This window comes from Alosa pseudoharengus, unplaced genomic scaffold (assembly GCF_046254945.1).
Source record: "Alosa pseudoharengus isolate Yale_2024_CS ecotype anadromous, Long Island Sound unplaced genomic scaffold, YU_APseudo_1.1 YU_APseudo_1.1_scf_9, whole genome shotgun sequence".
Lineage (NCBI taxonomy): Eukaryota > Metazoa > Chordata > Actinopteri > Clupeiformes > Clupeidae > Alosa > Alosa pseudoharengus.
The window spans coordinates 22,035,493-22,050,492 of record NW_027468881.1 but is presented as its reverse complement, the minus strand read 5'-3'; the positions used below and the strand labels follow the sequence as shown (position 1 = coordinate 22,050,492).

The window sequence follows — 15,000 nt, the reverse complement described above, 5'->3', positions numbered from 1 at the left end:
TATTCCAAAATGTATACATCCAACAACTATTCTTTTCCCCCACTTGGTTGTGTTAATGAATTCAACATTTGCATAATTAATCTAATTTTCTAAGTCATTCATCCAAACCAGAGGGTAGAATTGAACATACAATAGGGTGGGATCTGTAAAACTGCTTGCAAATGGTCAGTTGATGACCCCTTTGTACCGCTGAGCCTGCCGCACAATGCTGATTTGATTTTGTCTCTGTCCAATCCCTGGTGCTTGGAGATATGCTTTGTTCCTTTTGGAGAACATCTGTCAGGCTGTTTTAGAACCGACTTTCACACTATCTGCAGGAGCCGTCATGAATTCTGTCCAGTTTGATAACACTCATTCTGCACAACACAACACAAGTAGGGTTAGGAGGACCTGCCCATTTTTACAGCCACCAGATGAGAGGGATATTGCATTGTCACCGCAGGGACTGCCACTGTCGAGACTTGCCTTCAACAGAGAGCTGAAAGGAGACGTAGCAGCCAGTAATGCAAATGACAAAATTACAACGCATGAGAGCAAAGAGTAAACAGTGAATAACCTGTTCATAACCATTCAGAGAAAACACACAGAGAGGAGTACACACAGAGAGTACACACAGAGAGCAGTACACATACAGTAAGAGCACTTTACTACGCTCATCCACTAGAGCCACCCAGTCCATTACAGTAATGGCCACTGCAGCTCTGATCACCAAACGAGTCAATACAATGCCAAGCTCTGGAGACCCAGCCTGACACGTGGACTAATGTCCCTCTTGGGAGACCTGGGCTTTTTGCTGCTGATGGTCAAGCTCAGTGAGACACTACATTACGTGGTGCTGTGGTTGATGACCAGTGAGACAGAAAATTGGGAAGGGAGTCCTGTTGAGAGAGTTCATGTTCAGTGCTATTAAAAGAGTCTCTCCTGTAGAATCAACTTACTGCAATGCAAGACGAAGGACATGAAAGTCACTGTAGAATCAACTTACTACACGAGGCAGAGGATATGAACAGAACTTTGCTCACACACAGGCCAGAGGATAATGTAATGGTGTCACACACACACACACACACACCCACACACACGTACACACATACACACACACACACACACACACACACACAATGTGATGGTGTCATACTGTCACCAGCATCACACTGGGGTTGAGTTACTCAGTCTGATGTTGTAACAGTTTGTGGCAGGGCAGCTCTCACACACAAAGCAATCCTGAGTCATGGAGATCACCAAGACCTACACACGACACACTCAACACACACTCAACACACACTCAACACACACACACACACACACACATACACACACACACACACACACCTCAACCTGACAAACAAAATGAAGAACAAACACTAACAGCTAAAAACGGCCAACACCCAGCACAGAGGTAGGGCTTACCTTTTTCTTTCAAATACAAGAACAAGCCAACCAATTCCTCTCCCCCATGCTGAATCAAACCCCAGAGGCCTCTGGCTGTTTTGCTGTTTCACTTTAACACACACAACAATAACTTCAGTGATCTTCCAGGTAGCTTTTTCTATCCACTGCACAGCAAAGTATGAATCCAGACTGCTTCAGTAGAATTCTTACTTTAGAGTAATACACGTTAATTCATTCTAAATGCAACACTGACTGGCTTAGAATATATGAATACAAATATGACAGCTGCAGTTTAATAGGTGACTTGGGGGTGGATACGGTTGGGGTTTAAACATCGACAGACAGTGGGCTTTCTCCTCCATGCCCCCAGCACCTGCACCCCCATTTCCCAAACACACTAAATGCCGTGCCGTCCACCTCTCCCCTCATTTGTCCCAAACATCCCCCCTACCCACTGGGATCAGATCCCTACCCACTCGGATGTCACCCAGTCCTGATATAACCACTGTTGTGATGGGAACAGGCCCTGCCAAAGCCACTTCCTCTCGCATTTAGAATCCAACGTTTACTAATCTGACCTCCCTGCTTGTTCCGAGGGGCTTTGCGCTTCTCTCTTCACGCCCCCACCACTCCTCGTAACTCGCTCCTCGTGTCGCATCGTAAATACGTGGCGGCGATGGTGACACACACTCTCTCACACACACACACTCACACACACATACACACACACACACAGAGTGATGTGGTGGTGGCAGCGTAGCATCACCAAACAGGGTATTAGTCAGATTAGTGGCGACGGCAGGGCCTTCTGAGAAACAGATTGAGTCACGTCCTAAACGTTTACACAACCAGCTCAGAACTGCCAGCAGGGAGGAGAGAGATAGAGGGAGATAGAGAGATAGAGGGAGAGAGAGAGATAGAGGGATAGAGAGAGAGATAGAGGGATAGAGAGAGAGATAGAGGGATAGAGAGAGAGAGAGAAAGCCAAACACAAACAACACCAGCAAATAAACACAGCAGACCTGCATTATGCAGCAGGTTATAAAAGCATGACAAAACACAAACAAACATTGTATTCTGTTACGGCTTTACGTTGTGGCGAGGTTCTAATACTTAGTCTAATACTTCGTACTGTGTGTGTGTGTGTGTGTGTGTGTGTGTGTGTGTGTGTATGTCCCACAATCCAAATGACGCAAAAAAAAAAAATCAGCACAATAAGGTGAATGTGTTTCACAAGGTCTTGTGCTGTGTTGTCGCCCATAGTTTGTCCTTTCTCCACACACACACACATGGTGCTCCGATATGAGGTGATGTGAGGTGGGGTGACTTTCACGGGGGCGATGACAGCCTAGCAGTCTGTCAGGACCCTGATCTATCAGACACGGGCCCCCTGGTGACAGGGCCGACCTGACACTGACCCCCTGGGCTCTGAGCCTGGTGCGTGGGGAGGAGAGAACCCCCCCCCCACACACACACACACACACACACCCCACCTCCATCCCACTATGGATGGGCTGAATGTCAATCTGATTAGGGCTCCACCTGTCGGGCCCACAGGTGCTCCATACACACACACACACACACACACACACACACACACACACACACACACACACACACACACACACACACACACACACACAGACACACACACACAGACACAGACACACAGAAACATAGACACACACGCACACACACTCACACACACACAAACACAATGTCACACACACACATTACGGCTCTTTAATGACTTCTAATTGATTTCCATTTTGTTGAGCTGCAGTGCAGAGGCTGAATACCCCACTCCTCCTTAAGCAATATGTCCCCACAAGCAGGCATGCTGTTATTGACGTTTTATCATTTTCTATCTTTTTATTGTCTTTATTTTACCATTTAGAAGTGAAAACACATTACAGTAAACACTGTTTCCCGATGGTCTCTTTGTCCGATACACTGCAAATGTTACGGGTTATAAAAGTAATCAAACATACTAATCCAAATATGACGCAAGCCCATGTGAGTACAGTGAAAGAAAAACACTGCCTCCTTCTGTCACTCTTTCCAGGTCAGAAACAGACACTCTCTGCTATGTTTAGTACCCAAAGGAGACACTTGATTGAATTAGAGGCTGACGTAAGCTTGCAAACATATCAGCTAAGATTCCACCCAGTCTGAAGGCAAATGGAATACATTGTCTATGAGTTTGCAAATAACAAAGCTTTATCTTGCATACAGTCTCTATGATCATGTATGAACATTTAAATGTACATAAAGGCTTTAGGACTGTGTAGACACTTCAAGTGTGTGGAATGCACAGATAAAAATGTTTTTGATTTAGCGAACCAAAAAACTGAGACAATTTGACTTTGAGAGAATAGCAAAACAAAAACAACAAAAAAACACTACAGTACATGAAATAGTATCAGTGTATTCCTATACGGATTATCATGTAAAGAACTGATACGTAAAGTCCTAAATTTGAGTCAAGCAGCAAACATCTTATCTTGGCTAGAGTGTCCAAAGAGGCTTTACAGATGGTCAGTTGAAATTGAAATTCAGTCTCTCAGCAGACGATGGTCCACCAAAACACGTTCCTCCACAGATATATGCTGCCGTCAATTGACCATCACCCACAACTAGGTTACCGTGCCGACACCACCATGGCGACCACCACCACCACCGCCCTCATCACCTCGCTCACACACACACGCTGTCTGTGGTCATCTGTCAATGAGCGCCTCGTCTTGCGTGTGCTAGGTGGCGTTAGTTGAATAATAAATAACCCCCCCCCCCCCCGAGTTCGATCTAATCCTCTCGCATGCGCTGGCACATGCTCCTGATGCATGGCGACCTGCTGGCTTGGTGATGGTGGAGACCCAAATGAGCAGGCAAGAGCGATGTGCCGTGTCATTTGGAAATGCTGCCCCAGGCTTCACCGCTGTTGATTTGCCTTGGATTTATTGCTTTCTGTAATGTGTGCATGTGTGTGTGTGTGTGTGTGTGTGTGTGTGTGTGTGTGTGTGTGTGTGTGTGTGTGTATCACAGAGTCCATATTGCCAGTCTCCTCCCCCTAAGCTGTATAAGTTCCATGTAAAGTGTTCTTTTGATGCATCCTGATTCCCCAAAATGCCGCCAGACACTCGGAGACGAGCCCAGCGTGAGTTCATCAGCTACAAGCCGCATGTCCGTCCACTCCAATCCCAGCGTGAATCCAAGTCATTTCACAGTCCAGTCGCCTCCACCTCTTCCTCCTCTACCTCCACCTCTTCCTCCTCCTCCTTATGTAAGGCCAGAGCTCAACATATTTACCCCCACTGGCAAGAGACGATAGATGATGCCCATCAATCCCAGGATGCATCATGTTCTGTACGCTCCAAAGGTAATCAAAAAAACTTGTCTCCATCTGTATAAAAACTAGCAGGCCTGATCAAGACCCAGCAGGAAAGGCCTTTGGAAATAATGCCATAGCCCTCCTGGATACACTGTAAGGTATCCTCCGATAAAAAACACTGATAACCTATCTTCCTATTTTAATAAAACAACATGCTTCTCTGCACAACAAAAGAAGCCAACTTCATTATGAGAGATCACATATTTTTGTGCATATTTTGGTGATCCTGAGAATTGTGCTGAGACTCATACCCATCATCTCTGCGGAGACCGATGGCAGCGTTGCCAATAGTAACAGCTGCTAACAGCTCTACTCTGTGCGTAGAAAAGAAACTGGCAGGCTCTCTAAATAAAAGAACATCTGCTCTGATCCTTGTATATTAACAAGACTGATTAATTATCCCACTACGGCCAGTTATTTACTTGGAACAATCACTATGGGAAATCAATGTTTCTCATTTGTTACGGGGGAAAGACTACAGTGGGATCAGTTTCAAGGATTTGAAGGGAAAGTCAGGGGGGCAGCTGTGGCCTACTAGTTAGCGCTTCGGACTTGTAACCGGAGGGTTGCCGGTTCAAACCCCGACCAGTAGGCACGGCTGAAGTGCCCTTGAGCAAGGCACATACAGGGTGCTCCCCGAGCGCCGCTGTTATTGCAGGCAGCTCACTGCGCCGGGATTAGTGTGTGCTTCACCTCACTGTGTGTTCACTGTGTGCTGAGTGTGTTTCACTAATTGACGGATTGGGATAAATGCAGAAACCAAATTTCCCTCACGGGATCAAAAGAGTATTTACTTATACTTACAGTAAGGGAAAACAGCATCAACAAGGGCTACATTTCCCCAAAAAGCATTGTTGTTTTCCAACATCGGAATGAAGGGAGATAGAGAGTGAAGGAGAGAGGAAGAGAGAGAGAGGGAGAGAGAGTTAGAGTGTTCAAAGTGATAGTCCCTCTTTTAATCATTTAAGGATGGGCATAGCACAATTAAGCTTTTGAGAGAAGAAACCCTGATCAATTTATCAAGCCTGTCACACTGGACACTCCCCTGCACTCCTCTCCCCTCTTGGCCTCTGTGTCCAGAGCATCCTGCCAGTCTATCAGATAACAGCCAGAGGAGCAGATGTCCAAGACCTGTCAAGGGGGCATGGAAATGGATTACAACAGGCCAAGTAATCCCCCTAAAAAGGCTCCTTCTAAAGCTCCTAAGGGATATGGGAGTAGAAAGGTATAAAGGAAAGAGTCTCTCTCTCTCTCTCTCTCTCTCCCTCTCTGTTTCTCCCTCTCTCTTTGGGTTTGTTTGTGATGTTGTTGTACCCACCTAATGAGAACAACCCCATGCTTTCCTCCTCGTCGAGTGCAGATGACAAAGCGCATTTCGTCTCAGTAGCACGTGGCGGGCGGCAAAACAAAATGGTTGATTTGACTGTACGCGGAGTGAAGATTCCCACCTGCTGCTGAATATGGCGGCTGGCTGGCTGGCTGGCGGCTGTGGCTGCTGTATGGAGCGCCGCGTGGCGATGTTGTGCTGCGGCAGCTGATGAGTTTGATGAGTTCGTTTGGCACAGACAGGGGCGGGGCCCCGGCAGCAACTCAAAGGGCTGAGAGCGTCACACACACACGCTGCTATATTTAGGCAGACAGTGTCATGAAAGACACACACACACACACACACACACACACACACACACACACACATTCTCACAGGAGCTCACAAGCAGGCACACAGACTGTTTGGGCTGATTAAGGATGACAGGTTCTCCTCCTCCCTTCTTCCCTTCCTCCTTCACCTCCCTCCCTCCGTCTCTGTGTCTCTCTCTTTCTCCCCAGCTCATCCCTCTGTCCTGACGTAGCACTCACTTCTTGACGCACACAAACACTGGAGCCCTGGCAAACACATGGGCACACAAACGGGCACTGGCACAGGCCCCATGTGCCCTCTCTCTCTCTCACACACACTCTCTCAATCTCTCTCTTTATTCCCTCTTCACTTTCTATTTTTTTTCATCTTTTTCACACTCTGTCTATCTCTCTCTCTATTCTCTCCCTCACTCTTTAGCAGCCAGCTTTAGTCACATCACACCCTGGTGGAGCGCACACAGCCGTAGGCACAAGAGGAGGGCAGAGGAGGAGAGGAGAAGAGAAGAGAAGAGAAGAGAGGAGAGGAGAAGAGAAGAGAGGAGTGGAGGGGAGAGGAGAAGGGAAGAGAGGAGGGGAGAGGAGAAGAGAGGAGAGGAGAGGAGAGGAGAAGAGAGGAAAGGAGAAGAGAAGAAAGGAGTGGAGGGGAGAGGAGAGGAGAAGGGAAGAGAGGAGGGGAGAGGAGAAGAGAAGAGAGGAGAGGAGAAGAGAAGAGAGGGGAAGAGAAGAAAGGAGAGGAGGGGTGAGGAGGAGAGGAGAAGTGAAGAGAAGAGAGAAGAGAAGAGAAGAGGAGAGGAGGGGAGAGGAGAGAAGAGGAGAGGAGGGGAGAGGAGTGGAGAAGGGATGGGAGAGCAGAGAGGAGCAGCTACATGTAACTGCTGAGGGCACAAATGAGAGATGGGAGATGACCGGGCCCTGACAGACCAGCTGCAGGTGATTCCAGATGTCCAAACAGCCACATCAAACCACACTGCCTCCCTTACTTCAGTTCAGGTTTACCCAAGGTTTGGCAAGTTCATTTTTTCTGTTCTCACTAGATGAAAACATACCTACCCTGTATGTAAAGTCTATGTTCAAATGACAAGATTGGATGAGGTGTAAATGTACGGGTTGAATGAAGGAAAAGTGGGAGAGTGGGGGGGATGGGTGGTGGTGGGAGGGTCGGGTTAATTCTTAATTATTATGTGCTGCAGAAAGTTCCATTCACATGAATGGGCCTTCTTAACGTTCGGGCCTATGTTAAATCTATATAAATCACCGGCAAAGTTGATTAACGTCTTTCATATCCCTCCGCAAGAATTCCGTTTGCTTATTGCAATGGAATTTCATTGAAAGGGAAAGTAAGCTAGTAAGATGTTGCCACGCAACACCTGAAACTGTCAAGTTCTATCTGTGTGGCGAACTATTTATTTTGTCAGCGGAAGACACGAAACAGTAGAAAAATCATTTTTAAAGATTCATTGTGTTAGGTTTCTTTTCTCGTTTTGGCAAGTAGCCGTGTAATAAGCGGGATAATGTATTGTCCGCCAGTAATTATCAGAAAATAAGTCCCTTCAGGTCGAAGCAAAACCCCTCCGCTGCCCGACGGGGTTCTGTTCTCCCTGTCGGGACTTATTTTCTGATAATTACCGGCGGACAATACATTATCCCTTACATAATCAGGTTGTACTTTGTCTGTGTTAATTGAAAACCAATAAAAATAATTTTGAAAGAATCTTTGTTGTCACTCATATGAGAACCAACTGAAGCACCCTTAAAAGTGTCCAGATACAGCGGCAACACCCTTTTTAGTGTGCATGCGTAGGCAACATACAGCAACAGGCCGAGCTAAAATAAGCCTCTCACACAATTGGGGCCGCAGCTTGATAGAAGCACTGCAACAAGGGTCATTATAGGGACCAGAGTATCAGCCAGATGGCGGCCAAGAGCATCGCCATATTTAGACCGTTTGGTCAGACTCCAGCAAAGCACAAACTGGCCATCTATGGCAACATCTTCTCAATTAAAGGTCCCCTTTGGTCCATTTGGACCGGTCTCCATGCATCTCATCCTGGTCAACAGAGACATCAGATGAGCAGTTAAAAGAGCAGACTCACTACACAGGGAGAGTCTTCAGATCTAATGGCTGAAACAGGTGTCTTCATACTGTTGTTCTTTTTACCCTGTAATATGTGACAGTTGAAAAGTTTAACTGGCCTGCAAATGGCCTTTACTGTAATGATGTCAGTTGCTGTTTTGACTTTGTGCTGCGTCATTATTGCAATCACTGCAGCAAATGAAACATGCATTTATGCATTCATGTGGTTATCTCCATACTTGGTAGGAGGCCAATCCTTTATTATGTGATGCAAAGTAATAAGCAGGCAGGGATGCCCGATTTGATAGGCTGTTTTGTCGCTGCAGAAGGAGCAATGGATTGTTTTCTTCCTCAGATGGATTTCAAAATATGAAGCCTGCTGGTTTAAGACAGAAGACACATAATTCGGTTCAACTAGCAAACGACTGCCGACCAAATTGCATCTTGAACATGTGCTGCCTCTTGATCTCCACAGAAATACGGGAGTCAGCATAAAGCTTCTACCACCAAGCAGAGCATCCTTTAAGCACCATGATGAAATAGTTGTATAATACAACCAGGTTGGTGCACATATACAGTATATATATATATAGAGAGAGAGGGGGGGGGGGTAATGCATGCTGTAGTTTGCATATACCACAAATGCAGGAGATCTCTCTATATACTGTATGTTGCTCAATGACAGGATTACAGGAATTGAAAACACAAAAACACTGCAATGTGCAAAACCTGCCATTCTCCCTTTTTCTCAAATCTCCCATTTTTTTCCTATTCCTCTTGCTACTGGCTGACCTCAGCGCTATAAGCAGACGTCTCTCTCTCTCTCTTCCTCCATCTTTCTCTTTCTTTCTTCGCCATGGTGATGGTATTGAGGAAGGGGGGTGGGGGGGGGGGGTTGTGTCCCCCCCCCCGCCCGCCCTTTCAGCCCTAAAACTCCCGCATCTGCAGTTCCTCATCACTCAGCTCAAGTTGCCGGATGACAGACCTAGTTTTCTCCTTGAATGCATTTTAAAATAGCTACGGACTCACTATCGAAGCCTCTGCCCTGCGTTCGCAGGGTTTTTTTTTGGCTGATTCACAGCAAAGGAAAGGGAAAAAGCCTTTGATGTCTGGGCTTTGGGAGAGAGAGAAAAGTAGCGAGCAACAGTTAAGGCTTGATTACTTTCAAACACTGCGCCTCCACACAACAGCCATATTTATCTGACAGATAATGGCAGGCAGCACTTCACCTCAGTTCAGTACAGCACCATGGGGGGGCAGGAGTGAACGCTGGCACACAACTGAACCCTACCAGCACCATCAGCACAGCTGCTTGAAAAGGTCTCATCTCCTCTAATGTCTTACAGTAAAGTAGTGTTTGTGTGTGTGTGTGTGTGTGTGTGTGTGTGTGTGTGTGTCTGTGTGTGTGTGTGTGTGTGTGTGTGTGTGTGCATGTGTGTGTGTTCTGTCTGCTTTAAGTGGTTCCGGCATTAGATGCAGGCTGGCATTAGTCTGAGACGCTCTGGGCTTTGGTTCGGGTAAGGACGCATCTAAATGAGAGGGGATGGGGGGGGGGGCATGGGGGGTTAGGGAATAGTTCCACAACAACAGACTGGCACAGTAATCCATATGGAAAGTAGGGAGTGTGTGTGTGTGTGTGTGTGTGTATGTGTGCTTGCATGGTGGGTGGATGGAGGTATGATGGCCTCTTACACAAGACCCTGCCACTGTCCACACCCCTGCTGTCCATATCAGTAGCCCAGGGATCTGTGCCAATGCCAACTCCACTTGTGCTGGGGGCATCTGTGGGCACTCAGACCGTCTCGTCTGCTGCCAAAGCTACTGAACACAACATGAGGTTCACCCGCACTCACAGATATCACATTAAGCGCACAAAACACACCCCAGTCTTAAGTCAAACGTAAACCTCTCAGTCCAGACACACTACCAAACGTGCATTGGATGTCAGTGAAATCACACACATCATCACACTTGTCAGAAAGTAGTGTCGGAAAGCAACAAAACTGCAAAAGCTCATCGATGTTGGAGATACCTGGCCCACAAAAGTAGCTATTTACTTTTCGAATTTCGGCAACAACAGAAGTTTTGAACCCAGTTTGACGGGGCCTGTGAGACAATGACTCATCTGAGACGGGCAAGGCAAGTGCAGGAGAATTCAACTGTGTGTAGTCTGCCCTCCGACTCCCACTCTTCCTCCCTCTCCTCCTCCTCACTCTGTGGCAGCCTCATCAAACAATGTACGCCTTGCAGCTGTAGGAGCTAGTATCTCTTCACCATCAAACTGCAGAATATGATAACACAGCTTTAGCCTGACTATACAGTCTCAACACTGTACAGTATCAACACTGAGCAGCAAAACAACGCTGTGGGCACTGCAGACAATGGGACAGGCACAGTTTCAAATGCACCAAACATTAGACCAAGTATTACTGTCATTGCTGGACAAATACCTCTATACAAATCCTGAATATAAACACTGTTGTTGTGTAGTGTCAAGTGTAATATTGATTAACTAATAAACATAAAATCTAAATCTAAAATAAATGTATTCACATTGTATACAGCCCAAATCCAGTCTTCCTCATGTGCAGAGGGAGGAAGAGGAGGAGGAGGAGGAGAAGGAGGAAGCTGGAGGGACTAATGCATGCTGTAGTTTGCATACAGCACAAATGCAGGAGATCTCAGAGACAGGCCTGACACAGGGTAGGCTGATAACATATCACATTACACAAGCCTTGCTAATGAGGACACGTCTTAATGCATATGTAAATCACACACGCACGCACACGCACACATACATATGCACACACACACACACACACACACACACACACACACACACACACACACACACACACACACACGCATACGCACATGCACACACACGCACAAACGCACTCTCACACACACATACACACACACACACGCACACACTCAAACACATATACATACACACACGCGCAAACCATGAGTGCTCCACTCTGAATCAGAGCCAAACTCTGGATGAGTCCTAGGGCAAGTCTAGATACACCTACATTTACAGATAAACACAGTCTTGGCACACGTGGTAAAGAAATCCAAATGCATCCAGGTAATCATGGTGTCCTACATAGCTTAAAATAATTGGCGAGGACAGACACACACACACACACACAACACACACACAAACAGAAAAAAAGCAGGAAGAAAGGAAGACATTCATCCTGCCAGCCAGAACTGAAAAGACCTGCCAGTTTGAAAGCTGAGAAACCTGCCGCTTCACGAGTTGCACCACACCTCGCTCACTTGGCTGGGGAGAGAAGTCGTGATAAAAAGGTTTTTCTCTGGCATAACCGAAAAGTCCTCATCATTTTAAAGCATATCCTGCACCAGGGATCCATCATTTACTGTGAGCCCCAGCTGCTGTCTCACCAGCAAAACGTTCCCAGAGAACGTTCAAGCAATGAAGCAACTCACCAAAATCTCCTCGGCCTCCCGATACGGAATGGTGAGCAAGGCATGCTGCCTGTGTTTAGTATTTTAAAACTCGTCTGATGGTCAAGAGCCTCCCGTCGATCAGAGTGCTAGCAGGCCGCAACAGAGAGGCCTAGTATTCGGCTTATGCTCTGAGCCTCGGCCTAAGTCTCTGGTTCCGTTTATCAGTGTGAGACTGTCATATCAGAGGTGATCGCCTTCTTTTACTCCTCTCCAACTTTTTACAGTTAACAGTCCTCTTGCATTTCTACAGTAAATACAACTGGTGTGAAATCAGCGAAATCGATTCCAGACACTCGACTCGCGTCTAAAGGCATAAATTTCCTCCCCTGACAAATCTTTTGTGCCTCGTAAGGCTGTGATTTGGCAGGACGGTCGGCGTGGCAGTGGCTCAAAGCAATATTGAGGAGAGGCCCTATAAAAACCAGCGCTCAGTGGCCGTTAATCACAGAGCACCGTCCGTCCCCAACGGCACCAAAAGGCCAGCGGCAGAGAGGATGAGGTTGGCACTCAGCTGGTGCTGGTGGCTAAATCATGCAGGAAAGCCAAAGCCAAGTCAATCCTGCCCCGCTCCGCTCTACGCCCTCCAGTCCTCTCCTCTCCTCTCCTCTCCTTGGTTCTGCTTCTCCTGTCCTGATTTATTTCTGTTCCCAGTTGGGCAGCTGGGGAGGCAGTGGGTTCTGCACGGTTCCTTGTCGTCTTGCTTTGATTCCAGTAGCCGTGGAGAGCGATACGGGACAGGCCCCTGCAGCGGGAAACCCAGATTCGAGTCCTGTCGTTCCTGGAAGGAAATCAATCTTGCTGCTCTCTCTCTCTCTTCCTCTCTCTCTCTCTCTCTCGTCGGTCAGTCTGAGCTACACGAGTAGACCTTCGGGGTGTCTGATTCTTCTTCCTCATCCCGGTGCCCCCCGGCTCGTGAGTGTACGGACTTGCAGCAAGTAGCCCTAGCTGCTCTGGCCAGACTGCCAGCACTGCGGAGAGCCCTCCGCATGCGCCTGTTACTGTGGCAACGGGACAGCAGTCGGGGGAGCTGGCTCAGGCTGCGACACAGCTCATGTTCCGGACACTTCTCTCTCCCTCATTCACTCACAGCGTGCCAAGTGTGACAGTGACCACAGAGATGCTCGCAGTAAACAGCAAAGACCACATGCCTCTAACGACTAATGCATTCCTACAGTATACACCACAGATCACAGTTTAACACTAACCACTAACCTGTTCAGAGTTTAAGGACATCGATTTGTATAGATGTTTGTATGCAAGGGAAAGGATTATGTAGATATGATGAAATCATGAACATCATAAAACTGACATCTCACTGTACTACAGTGATTCATTTGAATATTTTCTGAATGACTTTCCAACAGATATGTTGTAATATCAACAGAGGCAGACAGAGTACACAGCTTCAATACTTGAGTAAAACTAAATTTTACTCAAGTACAAGTAAAAGTACAACAGTCAGATGTCTACTTAAGTAAAAGTACTGAAGTACTTGTTTAAAAGCACTAGAGTATCAAGAGTAAAAGAGTACATTTTCTAAATATTGCATTACTACTGCTACAGTGCTTACATTTATGTACAGAAACGTCCTACATGGAGTTATGAAAAATGTTAATGTTAATACCTTGGAGAATGTAAAAGGAATTGAAAGTAAAATCAAGTAATTTTCATATTTTTACCATGTTGCCAGGGATGGGCAGTATTTCTAATACATGTATATAAAATACGTATTTCAAATACAAAATACTATTTTGTAATTGAAACACTTGAAGCGAAAACTATCATTAACTTGTTCAGAAAATTGAAATAGTCTGGCGAGGTGGGGCCACGGGTTGGCACATTCCCGGGATGGACCTGTTGCGTCTTCATCCATTGTTTTGTCCATGGTTTTAATCTCTTATCTAAATCTGACCATGGAGTTGACTTTGGCGGAAAGCTGAAGGTGATTGCTGATAGACTGTCCCAATCAGTGGCGCCTGCACAATCCAATCACGTTTGAGAGGGAAACAACAAATTGAAGGTTTCCGAGATTTTTCTTTTTTCCTTTTTTTTTTAGAAGAAGTAACGGGTACTTATGGTTAGGGATAGAAATGTAGTGGAGTAAAGAGTACAATATTTGCCTCTCAAATGTACTTGAGTAAAGTCATGAGTACTCCCCAAAAATGATACTCGAGTAAAGTACAGATCCCTCAAAATTGTACTCAAGCACTGAACTCAAGTAAATGTACTCCGTTACTGTCCAGCTCTGAATATCAATAGTTTGATTGATTGATTCACTGATTGTCTGACTGAATATGGATTTCCATGTCAATCTTGTAGAATTTATGTAATAGGCGACAGCTCTTACCATAAACTTCGGGCCTTGGAGAAGGTCTTGTCCACCCTGAAAACACACACAAAAAAACCAAGAGATCAATTTTTCAATCTTCTCAGCAAAATGTACTGCCATTTACAGTGAACAAGCCACCACAAAGGTTATACATGTCCTTTCCGAAAATAGTATATTGAACAAAGCAGCATTTTATTTGTTTCAGATATTTATTGGGTAGTTTCTATTTGTTCAAATGTACTGTAGCTACGTAGAAAAGTCCACAGTGCTCTACAGAACGAACTAGGAACAAACACAAACACTGTGTGCCATTAAGATGATGAAAACCAGCCTAAGTCAACAGCACAACACAATTCAGTGTCTGCCGTTCCCCCAGTTCCAATAACACAAACACAGACACACACACACAGATGGAAAAAGGACAGCAGACAAATGTTCCTGGGGCCCATTGCTTGCAGTAAATAAATGTATGTCTGTCTGAAGGGCTCTCGTACTCTCTTTTGTGTCTTTTGTGCAGTGTGTGTGTGTTTGTGTGTGTGTGTGTGTGTGTGTGTGTGTGTGTGTGTGGGTGTGTGTGTGTGTTTGTGTGTGTGTGTGTGTGTGTGTGTGTGTGTCTGTGTGTGTGTGTGTGTGTGTGTGAGTATGTGTGTGTGAGAGAGAGTGCATACTCTGTCTTTTGTGCCAAGAAGGCTGCAAATG

The 15,000-nt window shown here is 46.1% G+C and overlaps 1 protein-coding gene across 6 annotated transcripts in view; it reads right to left on the bottom strand.

Annotated features, from left to right (window-relative positions):
• The window catches only part of rap1gapa (RAP1 GTPase activating protein a), an 83,806-nt gene that overhangs the window by 54,830 nt on the left and 13,976 nt on the right, over nucleotides 1-15,000 (bottom strand). For all 6 annotated transcript variants that reach the window (XM_076277181.1, XM_076277183.1, XM_076277185.1 and 3 more), the window contains exon 2: nucleotides 14,320-14,355. In XM_076277181.1, coding sequence (XP_076133296.1) covers nucleotides 14,320-14,355 — 36 coding nt within the window. The remainder of the gene's footprint in view (nucleotides 1-14,319; nucleotides 14,356-15,000) is intronic.